This window comes from Poeciliopsis prolifica, unplaced genomic scaffold (assembly GCF_027474105.1).
Source record: "Poeciliopsis prolifica strain line A6 unplaced genomic scaffold, Auburn_PproV2 SCAFFOLD051, whole genome shotgun sequence".
Taxonomy (NCBI): Eukaryota; Metazoa; Chordata; class Actinopteri; order Cyprinodontiformes; family Poeciliidae; genus Poeciliopsis; species Poeciliopsis prolifica.
The window spans coordinates 3689831-3708598 of record NW_026562426.1 but is presented as its reverse complement, the minus strand read 5'-3'; the positions used below and the strand labels follow the sequence as shown (position 1 = coordinate 3708598).

The following is an 18768-nucleotide window of genomic DNA, read 5'->3' as shown; positions in this document are numbered from 1 at the left end:
ACCTCACATAACCTTATATTAAAGCAGAAAGTATGGCGGCCACCGTAAGAAAGGCTGACAGTATTCAATTATGCTGCATAACTGATCAGTGCAGTTTTGCGAGGGAACGCAAAAGAAAAATATGTTCCCATGTCCTCTAGGGGACTCCGTTTTATAATATTAAAGATCGGTGAAAACAAGTGGTGAGCAAACTTCTGCTACCCTGCTACAAATGGAAGTAATTGTGTTGGTAACTTTGAAAATGTTTCACACACTTAGCTTCCCCTAACTTCATATTTCCAGATACATAAAGTTTCTTGACTGTTTTGTTAACTTTCAGCTGAATAATGTTGCGTTGAAGTTTTGGTTATCGACTTTTAAGCATTCTTCCAAGTTCTTAGACGTTTATATTCATGCTCTTATTTTGAAGTTGGTAAAGTCTCCAACTGCAAGTTGTTGAACTTACAGAGACATCGTCAGCAGGGCAGAGCAGCAGGTCTCTGTGGGGGTCACTGTGGATCTGGGCCTTCCTCTGGAACACCACCGCTTCGTAGTCCAGCGGCTCGATGATCTTCGGCTGCTCCTTAAATGGGGGAGGATTGGAGATGACACAGGCGACGTGTCACTTTCAAACCAAACTATTTTGTTTGTTAATTATAAATCCAATATTTGCAGCTTTAATGTGGCCTTTTGCCATCAATGCCATAGCTGAACCCCAGGAAATCAGGTGATACAAGTACAGACCCAGACCCAGTACAGATTTTCTGTCCTGGGTCCTCTCCAATAAAGGGAGAGGAAACTGATATGAAGACAGAAAAAGGTGATGGAAGAAAAAAAGCAGATGATGATCAAGGCATAAGAAAAATAACAGCATCACATGCTACATGCTACAACAGAATATTGTGCTTCCTGTTTTGAGTTTCATAGAGAAGTGGAGGATATTAAATTATCCCTCAGTCTTAAAGAGGCCTGCAGGTTTTCAGTCCAACAAGAAGCAACTAATATCGACATTTGTGGTTGAAACTGAATTCAAACAAAGTGCCGCTGTAGGTCAGGCTAAGCAGTACCGCCTCGCCACTAAGCCTCCGCTCAGCAACACCAAGAATTTTCTGCATGAGCTTAAAGAATCAGAAGGGGTGGATCTGATTCTGATCGGCTGCCGTTTCCTGAAACATGCTGAGAAAAAGGGTTGCTTCTGGACCCACAGAGAGATCAGCATGCTCTGTGCCTGTTTTCCACTTTGTGCTCCATCATATTTCTATATCAGCAGTTCACAGCTGAGAAGTAGAGCTTTCATTTCATAGTCAGCCATCCCCGCCCCCATTCACTGTACAGCTCTTTGAGAAAATGTGTGCATGTGCGTCTGTACTGGGTAATTAGCTGATCAGGGTTTTCTGTCACTGGTTGGGGTGTGGTGTACGTTTCAATTAAGAATGATGGCAGCAGCTATGGGTACATTATTGCTGCGGAAATGGTTTAGTATTCTTCCACAGATCGGATGTTAACTTTAATCAAGGTAGTGAATGGCTCCTGCAAAAACCACTGACAGCATTAGCTGTTGATAATCCCTTATTTAAAAACTCAATGTCATAAGTCAAAATTAAAGTTTGTTTGGAAAACTTTGTACAGATTGATGGAAAAATATCTGAATCAACCTAAAACAGTCTGAAATAAAGCAATGGTGTTGTGACACCTAAGACAAGAATGAGATGGAACAGGATATTCATTTTGCTTTCAAGGAACCTTCAAATATCTAATTTATCCTGTGAAAACCAAGGCACTGTCAACCTGGAGGGTCAGCAGGCTTTTCTTGTGCCCCTAACAGGCTAAGCACTGCTTATTGTTTTAAGTGTTTTTTAAATGTTTACTATTTTTTAAGGCTTTGTTGTTGATGTTCAGGTATTATTCTTCCAGTCTTTTAATAACACATAATTATCAATTGACATGTTTAAATTTTCTGTCAACTGTAAACATTTTTTAACTCAAAAATAAGATGGCTACACAGGTTTTCTGGGAGAAATCTTGAAGCGCCATTTGTTTACTTTAAATAGTTTTTTTTAAAGACCATTCAGCGGATTAAGGCAGGTTTACAGTTGACACATTGAACTGCGTGATGGGTGCGAACCAATCGTGCCATTCCTCCACTTAGAATTTGGCCTCAAACACTATGATACCTGCCCATGAACCTTTGAATTTTTGCAACTTTTAACCTTTTTCAACACAAAAACACAGAGGCCTGCTGGTCAAATGTCTCTCATGGACAGTGGGTGATTTTCAGATCTTTGCAGAGGAAGATAAGATCAGTAGATGAGCATCAGTCAAACTCCCAAAATTACGGAAATAAGGGCTTATTTTTATTACTCACTTATCGGCATATTATGTACGCTTCTTTAGTTTTAATAACATGTCATTTTAAATAATTTGTGCAACAAACTATAAAAGTCTAATCTAAATGCACTAAATGAAATTATGAAGTTCTTTGAGTCCAACTTTTCACCTTTTACATGCAGCAACATGGAATTATTAACATCAATTACTAACATCAATTTACATTGATGATACAGGTTTTGTATTATTGTCCGACGTGAAAATGTAATATTTATCATTACATTTATCAGCCAATAATGCAAGAGTCAGGACACACTTGTAGCACGTTGACGTTCAATCCTGAAATGTATAATAAAAAACAGCAGCTGAAAAGTCAGAATTGTGTTTTAAAGGTTTACGGTTGGTTTTCTTGAAGTGATGTTCTGAGTAGTTATTGGAAATAGTTGCTGTTCTAGTAGTAGAGAGATGACATAACACTGAAACCTTTTTAAAAAGAAATTCTAAAGAAACATGCCAGATCATCATAGGCTTGCAGAAAAACTAATACAACTTTGTAACCATGAAGCTACCAAGCTAGTCAGACATATTGTGATCAGCCATGCTGTCCCCTCAAAATACAATTAACCCTGGCCTTTTTCAGACTGAAGATTTAGCTTCAGTCCATACATTTTCAAGATTTGCTTGTTAATCTTATTATACTTTAGTCTTGCTTTAACCTGAAATGGATTTTTCACAAGGATTGTTTAATTTTTTTGTAAAATGTATTTATTTCCTCTTTGTATTAACTTAATCTCGTCCTGTAGAGGAAATAAACAGTTGTAGATCTAAAGACTTTGGCCGCACAGAATTTGTTCAGATATTTCTAAAAGCCCCTTCCTACATTGGAATCTGTGCACAGGCCATATTGGATGGCATCCGTGACCATCCAATTTGTTGCTTTCTATTCTGTAATTTGGGTTAAAAACTATGACAGTTCCATATTCATGTTTTCTCCTGATTTTTCCACTGAAACCTGAAGCGCTTCGATGGCCACATGAGCATTTAACCTAGCATAGCTGCTTCCTTTCTCAACTGCGAGCAAATCAAATAGAAGTCACCTACAAGTCTGCTAAAACCATTACACATGACTGTGAAAGAGACAGCAGCTCCACTTCCTGTCATATGCAACAACCGCAGCGCTACAAGTTCAAGCCACTCACGGTGCACAAAACACTGAGAGGCATAGGGGGAAGGAAGCAGCAAAGAGAGAAGGAAAGGCAGAAAAAGGCAACTTCTGCTTTCACAGAGGTGTAGAGAAGCTGAGGAGTCGTTGTCAGGCGGTGAAGTCACAGTTGTTACTGAAACAAACCAAAACAGAAAGGGAACGTGCCTGAAGAAGCTGGGTGTGACCAAACAGTTAAAGCCATCGAAATCATTGAAAACCCTCAGCATGTCTCACACTTTGTTCTGTAAAACCATCAGTTTGGAAGCTGAACACTCAAACCCGATCACAAAGCCAAGCCCGCCTCCGGCGATGATGACGTTAGCAAGGCTGTTTCCAGATGTCTGTGGCCCATTAAGTTCTCCATCTGCAAGGCACTAACGACTCCAATATGACCAAAGCTATTTCTTCACGTTGAGCATAAGGCAACTGTTCTGTCCTGCAGCTGACCCCGCTAAGTCCTCCAGTCTGTCTGAATGAGCTGAGCACACGTGCAGCTCATTTCAAGAACAAAATTAGGCTTTTGACCTTTGTAGTAGTTACAGCACAAACTACTAACAGATAACCAGATATCTTTTCCCTTCTCCATTGTCAAGTCTCATTCTTGACAGTTAATGTCTGGTTCGATTAAAGCCGGTTTGTGTGTCCCTCCATTAGCAGTGGGTTCCTCACGATGTTGGCAGGAAATGTGGAGAAGAATGCACAGGAGCTGTGGTTGACTCTTACCATCATTCCATCTCAGAACATGACAACGGGTTGATATTCGCCATGTCAGAACTTATTCAGTAAAAGCGTTTCCATCTCCCCTAGTAGTGCATTAACTTTGTTCAGAAAACTTAAAAACCACCTCAGGAGTCATTTTTCATTAACCTTTTCTAATGTGATACTTTTTTTTTTTTAAATTAATGAATGAAAAAAGTTTATGGAAACAAAGCTACTATTGCTGTAAGAGAGTGTCATGACTGTCATATATGACTGTAAAAACTCAATATCCAGGCAGTAGATTTCATATTCCACAGAATCATGTCTTAGATAAAGCTCTGCTGATCCTCCTGTCTGGCCATAGGTTTCGAAAGCCAGTTGGGATGTTGGAGTAAGGGATGCAATCAATTCCTTTTATGATTAGTTTAAGAAATGGTTGGATTTCCTCCTTCTCTCTCAGCTCTTTGGTCCAGCTCTGTATCCAGGAAGCCTCCTTTTCAACTCTTCTGGGATTTGGAAATTATTTCACAAACACACAAAGATTTTACCAAAAAAAAAAAAAAGACAAACAAACAAAAGTCTACAAAAGAGCCACTCCCACAATTGTAGAGTAGCAAAGGAGGAAGTTTTAAAGTGAAAGTAAGTGCAGTGAGTGAAACACATTGAATGTAAATTAAACTACGTTGGATCGTTCTGAAACACTGACTGGATGACTCTGTGGCAGAGCACCAGATTAGCTTGTGCTTCTCCACCATGTAGATGTTAACAGTGAATTCCTTTGGACTGTTTCCCAAAAAGCCTTTCAGTTTAATGAAATAACATGACCACAAACACACAACAGAGGAGGGTGCGGGGATTTCAGGTTTGCCTGAACCATCAAGACGCCTGTTTGTTGCTTTCTGGTATTTACTGATAACAAAGAGCCCAACTTAAGTCAGACTTTGTAAGTGTTTGCTGAAAAGAACACCTGAAAGATTTATTGGTGATGCTGATCTTCCACAGGATTAGATAGAGTCTTCTTTTCCTTGACGGTTTCCAAAATGATTCAGTCGTGGATCTCTGTCAAGACAAACATGACCCAGAACTCAACAGGGAGTGCTGCCTGAACGATAGATCCTTAACTAATGGTGTGGGAAAAGTCTGCTGCTCTGCTGCTAGCCTTATGCTCACAGTAGTACTTATCAACCAATCAGAGGCCGTTCTTTTGCAAACAAATGTTTTCTTCCCTCCTGGTCATCTGTTTTCCTTTTCAATAAAGGAGAATGCAGTTTCTGGGTTGAAAACACAAAGGCTAAGACATGTGGAACAAACATGATCAATCCCTCTACTGTAGCAGTTACTTTGTACAATGCAGCAGTAAATCACTTTAGTTGATACTTTTGAGACGACAGGTTTAAGTGTTTCAGTCACAAGACTTCCTGATGTAATAAATCCACACCCAATATGCTATACCCTGTTTTCTGTTTGGTCAATTTATATTCTTAGCAGGTAATGAACGGACAAGAAACAGCTCAATAAATGACAATATCATCCAGAAGTTACATTTACTTAATAACATGCTAACTAATTAATGTAACAGAGAATAAGTTGTCCAGCAGACAGTCGTTGACACCCTCCAAAAGAAGATGAAGCCTCAAAGTTGAGTGAGAAAAAAAAGTGTGGTAGAAAAAGGAACACAAGCATTGATGCAAGAATTCATTCTCCTGAGGAGACAAACCAAGAAGAGGAGAGTGATGTTTAAACTGATTGACATAAACCAATAGAAGGAAAACCCAACCTGAAGTTTCTAACAGCGTTCTGTTTAGACTGGAATGATGGTCAGTCCTGCTCCTCAAGAACACTTGTTAAACCAACTGATTTACAACTTCATTAAATATGAAGGTAATGGAATCACTCTCACTGCCCATCTCTCCATTGAGCATATTTTACTATGCAAGAAGGACATCTTAGTTGAATGCATGTAAGGAGTTTACTTTCCAAATGAATTCATGCTCTGTCCTCAATAGCCTGCAGGCACTTTGCCCTACAGGCCCACACCTGACTGAGGAGGCAGTGACCAAAGTGCTAAAGTTCAGAGAGACTGATGTGAAAGTCGCCATGGTACCTGCTTGCCTTTGTATAGATTAATTGGTTAGATCAAAGATACTTGATTAGAGCAAAATGAAGTCTGAAACAAGATTTTTTTTTGTACCCTTTACACATATACCGACTACAAGTCGCTCCGGAGTAGAAGTCGCACCAGCCATAAAATGCATCACAAATCAGGAAAAAATATTTATAAGTCGCACCAGACTATAAGTCGCATTTGGAGGGAAATTTATTTGATGAAATCCAACACCAAGAACAGACATGTCATCTTGAAAGGCAATTAATATAGAATAGAGGCAACGACAGACTGAATAATTGAACGGTATGTTAACGTTACATGACTGAGAACGTGCCTGGTATGTTAGCATAACATATTAAGAGTTATACAGATAACTATAGCATAGATGATATGCTGACAAGTTTACCAAACCATCCCTGTCACTCCAAATCACTAAATCTTCATCTTCGGTGTCGCTTGTAAACAACTCCGCTAACTCCGGAGGTAGCTTCTACCACACACATTATCAACACAGGCTTAGAGCGCCCTGTTGCGGTTTAGTGTGAAAATAACATGTGATATGAAATAATAATGTGTTACTAATTTCCCACATAAGTCGCTCCGGAGTATAAGTTGCACCCTGGCAAAACTATGAAAAAAATCTTCCGACTTATAGTCCAGAAAATATTTATTTACTGTGTTTTGCAACATTATTAACACACATTTTTCATGTTTTGTTACATTATACCCACAAATTACAACGGTTGTGAAGAGAAAGGAGAAAGAAACCGGCTGTGGTGGCCACACTTCCACTAGCCTGCTCATAGCAAAGTGAACTTTTAAATGAGCACTTTTGCTCACTTTAAAAAATTTTCAGCGCACTCAAGATCCCCAAAATAAGATTTTCCGACTAAATTCTACAGCACTAATTCATCTGGTTGTTTTCTAAACTTTCAGTCGAAGAATTAACTGGTCTTCAGGATGTGCCACAGCTTAATAACTCAAGAAATTGATACAAGGGAGGAAAAGAAAGTCAATAAAAACAAAAAGAAATGCTCCTTCAAAAGGCAAGAATGACATCTGCCATGATTTATTTCCGCCAGACTTCCAGGAACAGGTTTGATTTTGCCCGAGAAAAAACATAAACCTGACGGGAGATTATCATTAAGAATCAGCGCACTCATTTGTAACTAAAGCTTCCTCGACATGGAGGAGGACAGGAATGACTGACCCGACAATGACAGTCACAGAGTGAAAAGATGGCCACAGCATGCCTGAGGGAATCCCCCTGTGAGAGAGCAACCCAGAACATCCATCCTCCACAAAACAGCATTTGTTCTCCTCCATAACGTCTTCAGCCAGTCCCCGCTCCTCCTCTAGTAGCAGAAAGTACACACACCAGCCCACATGATCCAGAGCGCAAAAACACATCCTTCACTTCACCAGCTCTGTTTAAGAAAACTCACCCTAATCACAAGATTATTCCACTGGGGAGTTGTTCCTGCGTCACACTGCAGGAGATGATCATCATAAGACTACAGGCTTGCAAACACAGAGCACAGATAATGTTGGTATCCCTAAAGATACTGCTGAATGTAGTCACATAAAAGATCTAACCTTTAGTTTAACTACATTTATTGAATGAAGTTCAGTTTTTAAATGAGTAACTCTAGACTTTTTGTTTAGAGTGAAACCTCTGGGTCACCATAACCATGATATCCATCTATACATGTAATTGGGAGTGATTACAAGAAAAAGCCTGTTATATTATGTTAGATTTAGCTTTTCAACAAAAAACTCTTCTCAGAAACAAAGGAACAATGGGTTAGATTAGGTGTGAGATCTGTGATGCCGTGGGCCCTGGGAACCTTATTACTGTGTATGACATCATGAATTCTTGCAGATATCAGGAGATTGTAAGTAATAATCTGGTGAATTCTATTATTAAACAAAAAATGGGTCACCACTGACAGTGGTGACAGAATGATGATGATCTTGCATATAGTAAAGAAAAAAAAATCTACACTCTTTCATATCCTTCAGAAAGGAAGGATTATTTTTTGTAATGGCCTGTCACAAAAAATAAAGATAACATCTTTTTCCCAAATGCCCTGGACATTTGAAGCAAACATTTCCAAGTTGCAAGTTGGGAAGAACAGCAGGAAGGTTCTCTGAGGTCAGGCGTTCAGGAGGGAGAAACCGCCTTTTCTCACCAAACCTTCTCACACACTTGTCTGTTATGTGTTTGAAACATAGTCTCTGGTTGGCACTTTCCTCAATTTCTACCTAATTACAGCTTTTCCGATTTCAGATGCACTGATTTGAAAATTTGGGCCAACATCGTTATTCGACATTAATATTTCTGTTAACCAGTATTCACCCATATATCACTACCATTTCAACACCACAGAGGGAAAAAAAACCCGACCACACAGCTTCCCTACTTCACTTACTCACCAGACAATCCTTTGCTGCATCACTATCACAGTCACATGACCAAACAAACAAATACCACTGGCTCATCTGACCTTCTTCCTAACAAAATGCAATCACCAACAAGATGGATATAAACATTGTATTCCCAGTTTTACTAATGAGACCAATGCCAATACATTTTCCGGAAAAAAAAAAGACTAAAATCAGCCGATACCGATGTAAATCCCGATACATTGTGAATCTGTGGTACTGATTTTCCATCTTGCTATCTGGACCTGGTTAGGTTCCTGACCAGGTATTGGAATTTTTTTTCTCGATTCAGTTTCCGAGGGGGGTCTTAAAATGTCAAGGTTTGAATTTGTCATCTTATCGGTTGCATCGACTTATAACTCAACATTGCAGCTCATTTCATTCATATTATTCTTGCAGATAATTAATGCCAACAGTTTAAGGACCACATAGCTCCGAAAGTCAAAGCTGTCTGGATAACAGTTTGTGCCACATAATGACTAAATTGAGTAGTGTTAACAGATGGCTTCAGTTAAAACAAAAAACAACACTTGGTGCATAAGTCCTGCCACACAAATGTCACAACAATGATTTCCTGTCATGAAACACAGTTAAATGCTGCCTCAGCAGAATCAAGGCACCACCGGTGAAGCTCATCCACATGGCAACCACAATGCAGCAGCTCTACAGATACCAGCCTGGTTTGTCTGGGTCTAAGGAGCCATGCTGCAGCTGTTTAACTGGCTCTGCTCCACATCCGCCTGCACACAAAAGGAGCCCCCCTAGAGGGGCCTGGGGAGGGGAGAGGGACACGTGTGATTCGGGACAAAGTCACAAACGCTCTACGGCTGCAGCAAATTCAAGAGCGACCGCTGAGCACGCAGGTGAATCAGTCAAAACCCCTCAATACGTGGACACGGGGACAGAATCAATGAAAGGAGACAAAGTAAAGACAGGGAGCAAAAGGAGGGAGGAAACCGCACAGAGGAAGAAAATTGGGCAAGTTAATTTTTCAGTGTATGAAGGGCGGAAGGAACGAGAAGTTGCAGTCTCTGCCCGTGTCTAGCTGGAAAGCTCACCACCAGGTCCACGGTGCTCCTCACTGCCTCCGAGACGCTCTGCCTGACTTCCGCGGCCGTCCCCGGCTTGCTCAGCCTCTTTGTGAATTTCCGCACCTCAGACATAGCGGCGCTCCGGTTCAAGTCCGCTTCTCTTGCTTGTTGTCGCGCGACGTCGCGGCATGGAGCGAACGGAGCGGCAGTTCAGCGTGCTGACAGCCCGCCAGATGTGGGAGAGGTTGAGTCGGGGAGGAACCAGCCGGCCAGCGGTCCACGTCCTGAGGCGGGGCTGCTGCTGCTGCTGATGATGATGATGACGATGATGGGGATAGTGATGATGGTGGAGGTAGTGATGAGACCAGAGAGGGTTTAACGGTTCGAGATGTTTCACTGCATACTTCCGGTTGTCAGTGTCGAGGGGTTTTACCGAAGATGGTCAATTCGAGAGGAACGCGAGGAGGGCGTTAACTAAATATTTAACTTATATTCATGTGTAAAATGTTGCCAAGGGGGAGTTTACCTCATGAATTATTTAAAAAATAACTAAAATTTTAAACGACCACCTCGTTGTACAATATTCCCCGCAATCGCAATAATTAAAGGTAACCTTATGAAAAATGATTACACACTGCCATCTTGTTGATGATACTGAAAATTGCAACAACTAAACAGTATTTACAGATGTTCAGTGTTTGCTATATTATTTAATAACCTCTTTTTAAAGCTTCTTCAAATAATAATCTCTATTCAAACAGGTTTCCCCCACTGAAATCAATCTACATCTTTTACAAGATAGATTTTGCCATAAATGGCATCATACAAAAAATAGCTGAAACTCTTAAAAGACAAACAATAAAATGTAGACAAAGACACTCAGAATAATTGCACTTCTGCAACTTTAATGATGGGATCTATCACAATGTTTTAAGTTTCAGCTGTGCTTGAAAACTGTTCCATGAGGTTGAGAAAAAGCTAATAACAATGGGGAAGTCAAGTAAAATCTCAGTTTATTCACGGTATACTAAATACATGCTTTAAAGCATTTGCCATCAATTAATAAATCTAGACATTTGAATGTTTGAGCTATGATGAATTGCTAAAAACATAAGCTTTGTTTATCAACATTCAAGGCAAGCTGAAGTTGACAAAGTTTGTATTAAATGCATTCAGCATATGCAGTAAGCCAACACTTCTTTGGCCATAGGTGCAAAGCAGTACATAACTGTCATTTACATAAAAATGAAAGGCTGCATTTGAAATATCTTTTCCAAAATAATTCAATCAAAACGTAAATAAAGGGCCTAGTACAGAACCTTGTGGTATCCCCTTGTGGCTAAACTGAACCAGCTAAAGTAATTTGCAAACCATCCAACTGTTCTTAGACAATGAAGTGAACCACTGTATCAAAGTTCTTAGAGAAATCTATAAAGAGAACGTCAACACAACGCACTATAATTAAATACAATATGCATACAACAGTCTTTATATTGTTGTTCATGCTGCAGTGGTAGTATTTTGTCAGACAGACCTCCCTCACAGCAGAGCAAAAGTTGACAGTAGCTGGTTTTCAGACAATTGCAGAGGTAGACAAGATCTGTGAATAAGATCTGTTAAGGAAATTTTGAGCTTGCCCTAATGTTTCTTTTCAAGAAATTCTGATTAGGACATTGATGGAACAGAATTACAGGCCAGATGTTCTACTTATCACTGACAAGGGATTAAAGTACCTAAGCCAGATCTTATTTCTTGAAAATTTTCCGGTGTTCCTCGGTCCTTATGACGTTTGTTCGTTAATGTTCCCCTATAAACCTATAAAGCCTTCAGCAAGATCAAATCACACACATCACAATATTCTATTTGCAACAATTTAATTATACATCAATATGAATCTCTCTCAGACACACACACACACACACACACACACACACACACACACACACACACACACACACACACACACACACACACACACACACACACACACACACACCACACACACACACACACACACACACACACACACACACTGTTTCGAAGACAGCAGCATGTAATCACAGAAGAGGACTTTGAACTTTAGTTGGTGTAAAGTAGGATTGCAGTAGATAGACATTAAATGCTCATCTTATTTGAGTATTTAAACTAGGATTTGTTATAGGAAGAATTCTACAATAAAAATTCAATGAACCAAATGTCCACAGCATTTTCTATGACGAGTGCCACATTATCTTTCTGCAGAAGTGCTTAATTCAAAAAGAAGAGAGCTATTTCTCATTGTACTTCGTCAGTTCTTTCAGAGCCCAGTTTTTCATGTCTATCTCCTGCCGTAATCTGAAGTACTCTTCAGCCAGTGCCTTGAAATCTTTCCCCAAGACCTCAAATGACGGCAATTCCATCTCCAAAGCCTGCTTCTCTGCTTTACAAGCCGTCAACTCGCTCTCCAGCTTCTCCCTGCAACAGTGAGATGGCATAATGTGTTACGTTTGCAAATAAGACTCAATAAAAATCCAGGTTGTATCAAAAACTAGTAGAAAAAACAAGCATTTGGTGAGGAGAGACGAGACAAAAATCCTCTTGCCTTATTTTTCGGTGAGCAGAAATTGTGTCAAGAGAGTAAGTGTCCAGCTGAATTTCCTCCATCTCAGTTCTTCAAAGGAAAAAACATGTTTAGAAATATGACACATGGCTCAGAGTCCCACTCAAACAAGTCTTGAATATGTAAATTAAAAACTCAAAGCAGCCTCACTTTATCTTCTGGAAGACTATTTCACATTTGCCTTCTAAGTAATTCAATTTCTTTCCATCCAGGTCTGTCTGGATCTTCAGTCTGTGATCCGAGAGGAGCGTCTGGAACAGTTGGATACACTTAATCAGCTCCTGGTTTATGAAGGAAACACAAAATAGAATTGTTTAAAAAAAAATAAAAAAAAAGACTACCTTTATCACAGACAAATGTCAACAAAACTCCTGTGGTTTCTAATTATAAAAGAGCTAAAACTATGATAACCGAATGCTTTTCATGTTCATTAGACCATCAGCTCACATGGATTCACTACGAATCATTTCAAAAGCTTTTTGAGACCTTTATCATAAAGAGGTTCAGGGTTATAAACAGAGTCATGCTGTGGCATCAAAGGTTGGAATTCAGCTCAACCTAATGAAGGTCTTCTGCAAATAAGTTGGTCAGATCAGAGAAATATCTCACTGTTACACTTTCACCTGCAGTGAAGGTTTTCTTCACTGCAAGCAGGGTGATGAAAGTTTCATGAGACACTGGACTGTTCATTGCTGAGGAAGCTCTATAGACAATTCTAGATCTATCTAATCCCGAAGAAAAATGTGGTCAATTATTCCTTTTATTTCCATGTAGAATTTAAGTAACAATCTAAGATGCGGAGCTATTTTATGATATTTACATTTTCATAATTGTCTTTACCAAAGTCCTCTTTGTCAATCCAAAATGTAAAAAATAAAAATAAAAATCCCTGAAAAAATTTACACGTCTTCCTGTGTATGCAGAATTATTGGCATTATTATAGCACAGCTTTCCATTTTTGATCTGTTAAAAGAAGAAAGAAAAGAAAAACCATTAAGTTATTCTGACAATTCAAAATTATATAAAGAAACTATAAAATTTAAGAAATTTAAATGGGGCCTGCCAAAGCGTGTCCGTCGGTTGGAACCCAGCATTCTGATGCTACAAATTAGCATTAATGCTAAAGTAAGTTTTAATGTACTCAGTAGCATTTGGAGAGTCACAAGCATGTTGAGTAATGTGGACTTATGCATTTCAGTATGTTGAAATAAGTGTACAAGTTAAAATGAGCTAACATTAGGATCGAGCTGCACATTTTGATGTATATACTGTTTGGGGGCATGCAGCGGTATGGGCCACATTGACAGTAGTAGGAAGCGGCAGTTATTTTGAGGTGTAGAACAATAAGTGCCTGCCATGCATTGCATTGTGACCAAAGTGGTAACTCTTCTTTTCAGTTACAGTCACAGGACTTTTCTTCACAATCTGATCTGCCGATGATGGCAGAGCTCAAAGCCTACAGGCACTGTATAGAGAAGCATCTTCCTTCACTGGAAATTAAGAAAGTCTGACAAGTTCTCAGTTGGGTTAATATGCAGTGTTATTTTATTGTCATCTTTGAAGGCCTTCCTGGCAAGCAACATAGTGGAGCATTGTCCTGCTTAAAGAACAATTTGGCTTTCCAAAATATGCAGACTTTTTCCCTGTGTCGCTGCTGCTCCTTCAAGAGTCTTAGAAACATGACTAACATTATCTTTGGACCTAAAGAAGAACAATCAAGATCAAGGATTAAGAATTGGCACACGGTTTCAGTTCTTACAGCTAGAAACTAGAGCTCGGTTCTGGAATCTGGGTGTAGTGATGAACTCTGACCTGAACATTCAGGTACACATGAAGACATTTGCAAAGTCGGCCTTCTACCACCTCTAGAACATTTCTAGGTTTACACGACTAATGTCTCACCAAGATCTAAAGAAACTCATCTATGCTTAGTTGCATTAATTACTGCAAAAATGTCTTCAGAGGTGTTATAAATCAAAACCTAAAACACCATTTGTTTAGAGTTACCTTGATCAATAATAATCGAAACATTGTTAATTCTAGTCTGGACTGCAAGTTTTCAATCACTTTTCTATTTCTGTTTATTGGGTTGCATTTTTATCATGTGAAGCACTTTGATCTGCCTGAAATGTGACATACAAACAACTTGACTAGTTTTGGTATTTGAATGGGTTCCAGGCACATAGATAAACGCTAGATTCTTCTCAAATACTTTGATGTTGATTTGCACCTTTTTTCTCAGGATGTTCCTTGCATCCACATTGGTGTTTGCACCAAAAACATTTACAGGTTCTGAAATGTTGCCATCTTCTTCAGGCCCTTTTTGCTCCTCTCTCTTTATGCAAACACACACCACTTAATATAATTAAAACTAATAAGCATTAAAGTCTATACAGCTTGGAGTTGGACCTGTTAATAACTGGATTGGAAACTAATAAGAATGCTTTTAAAAATAAGAAAAAAATTAAACAAAAAAACATAAAAGCAAAGAGTGAACTATATTTTCTTACAGAGAGGTAGAGCTGGGTTTGTCTTTGCAACAGGACAGTGTTTTCTCGACACGTCTCCTTCAGCAGCTCTGTTCTTTTCTTGTCTTTGTCCAGCAGGGTGGATAGATGAGACAGCTTGTTGGTCTTCAGACCCTCACTCTCATTCTCTAGAAGGCAATACAGAGGACATGAGAGTGAGTGCACAACAACAAAGCCTGCTAAAAGATACTAAAAGTGAATGTAGCAGTAGCTGAGTCTCTACAACAACTGTAATGAAGACTGTCAATATTCTGCTAATGTCAAAAAACACAATTTTGCAATTGAGGTATTTCCATTCAGTAAGAAAAGCAATTCCAATCACATGTTGATAAGTTTGCTCATGCGATAAGTCATTAAAAAAATAAAATTGTCCTCCAAGTACTTCCCATCATCTGGTTTGCATCAGTGGCAACATCCAGTCGCTGATGATGCGACTCTTAAAATCAAAATTATTGTGTTTGCATTGAGCAAGTTTTTTTTTCTAAATGCCAAACTGTGCAGTTATATGGTCAGTGGATGGACAACTACCCCATTCAGGCTGATAATAAGAGACGAGGCTCAGACACTTCTCCTTCAGATGTCTCTCCAGCTGTGTGGGAAGAGCCTGTTTCATTTGTTGGACATTCTGTGGAAGACAGAGTAGAGTCAGGGAAACAATCAAAAGTTAGACTGTTGGAAAATCTGCTTTTTCCAGGAATGTACCTTTTCTGAAGGCAGGAGCTGGAGCACTTGTTGGGGTGTTAGGCCCAGAACAGATGGCTGGTCCTGGCTTGTGGTGCTGCTGGGTTCTAGCTGCTTGGCACACTGAGTCACACGCAGACACCTCTCCATTGTTTCATAGAACTGTAGCAAAGACTCCTTAGCAACATATTCAAGTATAATCCAATAATTACATTCTTTTATTTGAGGATTTGTTTGTACTACATGGAAACAATGATGGTAAAGTATTAAAATCCAAATTTACTCCAGAGAAGTTGGTGGCATCTTCCATGTTCTGGTCAGGGGGAACGGTGGATTTGTGCTTTTGGACGTAGAACTCCTGGATCATCTCCTGCAGCCCTCTGTAGAGGCTCTCAGCGCGGAGCCACTGGCGCTTCTGGCTCTGCAGCTTCTGCTCAGCCTACACACAGACACGACACACCCACCTAAACCCTCAAGTTTCTGCACTTCTTCCTGTGTGCCAGTAGAGGTCAGTGTTTCACAACCTGGTAATTGACTCATTCAATCCTCAGCTTGTAAAACCAAAGTTGAGTTATTAGCTAGTTTACATTCACTCATCATGACTGTAATTTTTTTCTTTTCCCAAGGTAGAATAATCATGCATAATACAACTAACTAATAAGAATTAGGTACACATGTCTTGACTTATTTTTTTCTCAAAAACTTTGTTAAATGGACAGATGCTCTATATTAGCTGGTTGGAACATCATCCATCCATCCATCTTAAGCCTGGTCACAAATTCTCTAAAGGATTTAGATCAGGGCTTAGAGACAGCCATGCCAAAACACTGACTTTTCTGCAGGGTTTCCTCCGACAATCGAGCGACAATATGTTTTTGTGTCATGAGAGTATAAAATAAGAGATTATCTCCCTATGGCCCAAATAGCTCTTATTTGTCTATTTGGATTTCTCCTTTGTGCCTAAAGTTTTATTTTCTGACGTCTGAAAGTTTAAAAAAATATATTGCTTCAATATTTTCACAGTGTTATGTGCACCAGTATCTTCTGCATCAAAACATCCACACAGCATGATTCTACTTCCTCCATACTTCACATTTGATGTCATATGGTCATGTAATCGAATCCTGTGAATTTGTGGTTTGCAAAGTAATTACAACATCATCCGGAATTTCCCAAAGGAAAAAAAAAAGAAAAAAAAAGAATGAAATCACTCTGGCATCAAGCAAACAGAAACAATTTGCCTAATTTGATTTCAAAGTAAGGGAAAACAGTGTTGTGCTTTTTTCTTATATATATATATATATATATATATATATATATATATATATATATATATATATATATATATATATGGCACATTTAAAGATCATGTTACAAATGTATTCAAGAACGTGAAAACATCCAGGTTACCTTACCCTGTCCAGGTCTGCTTTAAGTTGTACAGTAAGTCCACTTTTGTCCAGATGTTGAGTCAGAGTGGCCAAGAGTTTACAGAACTGAGGATTCTGGGTCAAAACTTCCTCCGTTACGTCACACGGCGGTAAGGAGGCGAGAACTGCGTAGAAAGATTGAAAAAGATTGAAAGAGATTGAAAGGAATTGAAATATTGAAAGGAAACGCCTCAATAAATCGATCCATAACATGTTAGTGGGGAAAAAAACGCAAAGTGGCAAATTTCCCCGTGTTACTTAACTTTTAAAGTTTGTAGCACGTCAGTGAAATTGCAATATCTAAAAACAAAATGTTGACTCTGTAAGCATACTTTCCAAACGAGTCCTACTCAATCCAGCGTCAAGCCTTTCTTACCCTGTTGATGCAAATTGTCTCCCGTCTCCAGACAATTCGTTGTCTCGCTCCCAACAGACATTTTTTTCTGTTCAATGTTTCTCTTTTTGTAGCTTTTGTCAAAAGATTTCCTTTGACCGTCTTACTTTGTTTCTCCCACGAGAAATAAAAGAAAACTAGCACGCTACAAAGCAACGAGTGCTTCCTGATTCAAGAGGCGCGCGCTTATATCGGGTAATTCTATTGGTTAATTAGCCCACATGGCCACAGCGCGTAAACGCGGGTTCAGGAACGTCATATCCGGGAGCGCATGTTCATGTCATAGAAATCATTAGTTAAGACTTTTGATTGTAGTTGTCGTAGAAATTCCTACTTATTAATGTATATGGTAGCTATAAATATAGACAGGAATACATGTTATGGCTATAATATGATGTGCTACGGAAGAGGACACACCCTCTGACTTTTTTCTCAAAATACCGATTTTGTATTTTTAGAGCCTTTTGTTTAGAATTTGAAGTAAGAAGGTCATTTTGACTTTAATCAGAATTAAATTAAAGTCAGAATCATGAGATTAAAGTCCAATCTTCTACTATAACCATCGTGTAATTCTGCTTTTACTATTTTGTAAGTCGGTATGTCCATGTTGTTTACAGTGTATATTGATTTGAATTGACGTGATGTTGGATATCTGTGTATTTTCATGTTTTGCAGAACAGAAACCTGTGGTCAAACAGTAATTTTGAAAAAAAAAAATTAGGAAACAAGCCCGATTTGTTAGATTTTCCTGTTTTAAAAATCCAATAAATTAGTACAATATCGGAATAGAAAACGAAAAATAGAAAAAAATAGAAAACGACCAATTAAAATGAAGTGTAAAAACTAAAGTCACAATAGCTTTTTTTCCTATGGTGGGCCAGAAAGTGGATTAAAGTAACAAAAAAATGCTTATGATTTTAATATCAGATTTCAGACCTTTCTTCTCAGGTATTTGACTTTTAAATAATCTGAATTCTGACTTTTTTTCTCAAAATTTTAAGAATAAAAGACAGAATTCTAAGATTAAAGTTGGAATCTCCAAACTTTTTTCATTTGCTATAATCAACAAAGAGAATAAGGACATTGAAAACTAGGACTTGTGATATTAATCTCAGAATTCAGACATTTTTTTCTCAGAATTGTGACATTAATGCAGAAGGGCCCCTGAGGGTAACTGAGTTAACAGCAGTAGCTCTCAGTGTCTTCATCTAGGAGAGAAAGAAAGATAATCTATGGGCCATTTTTCAGGTTTGTAGACTGGAAGAGATCAGTTGGTCGTAATGAGAGCTCAGCCAAGGTTATGTCAATGAGCGAGACAGGGTCAAATTATGAAAGACCACAAG

The 18768-nt window shown here is 38.9% G+C and overlaps 2 protein-coding genes across 5 annotated transcripts in view; both read right to left on the bottom strand.

Annotated features, from left to right (window-relative positions):
• Nucleotides 1–10139, bottom strand: part of dock11 (dedicator of cytokinesis 11) — an 84706-nt gene extending 74567 nt beyond the window's left edge. For all 3 annotated transcript variants that reach the window (XM_055058432.1, XM_055058433.1, XM_055058434.1), the window contains exons 1-2: nt 9821–10139; nt 446–562 (exon numbers count right to left, since the gene is read on the bottom strand). In XM_055058432.1, the coding sequence (XP_054914407.1) occupies nt 446–562; nt 9821–9925 (222 nt within the window). In that variant the 5' untranslated portion in view covers nt 9926–10139. The remainder of the gene's footprint in view (nt 1–445; nt 563–9820) is intronic.
• Nucleotides 10140–10713: 574 nt separating this feature from the next.
• Nucleotides 10714–18102, bottom strand: haus4 (HAUS augmin-like complex, subunit 4). 2 transcript variants are annotated; one of them, XM_055058634.1, is made up of 9 exons: nt 17408–18102; nt 17017–17156; nt 15885–16040; nt 15623–15778; nt 15449–15545; nt 14903–15048; nt 12543–12673; nt 12375–12443; nt 10714–12247 (listed from the first exon to the last, which is right to left on the bottom strand). In XM_055058634.1, exons 1-9 carry the CDS (start codon nt 17466–17468, stop codon nt 12061–12063), a joined length of 1143 nt encoding a protein of 380 aa, XP_054914609.1. In that variant the 5' UTR covers nt 17469–18102; the 3' UTR covers nt 10714–12060. The 2 variants fall into 2 exon arrangements, with proteins under 2 accessions (XP_054914609.1, XP_054914610.1); XM_055058635.1 differs by having other exon boundaries at nt 15623–15763.
• Nucleotides 18103–18768: the final 666 nt, after the last annotated feature.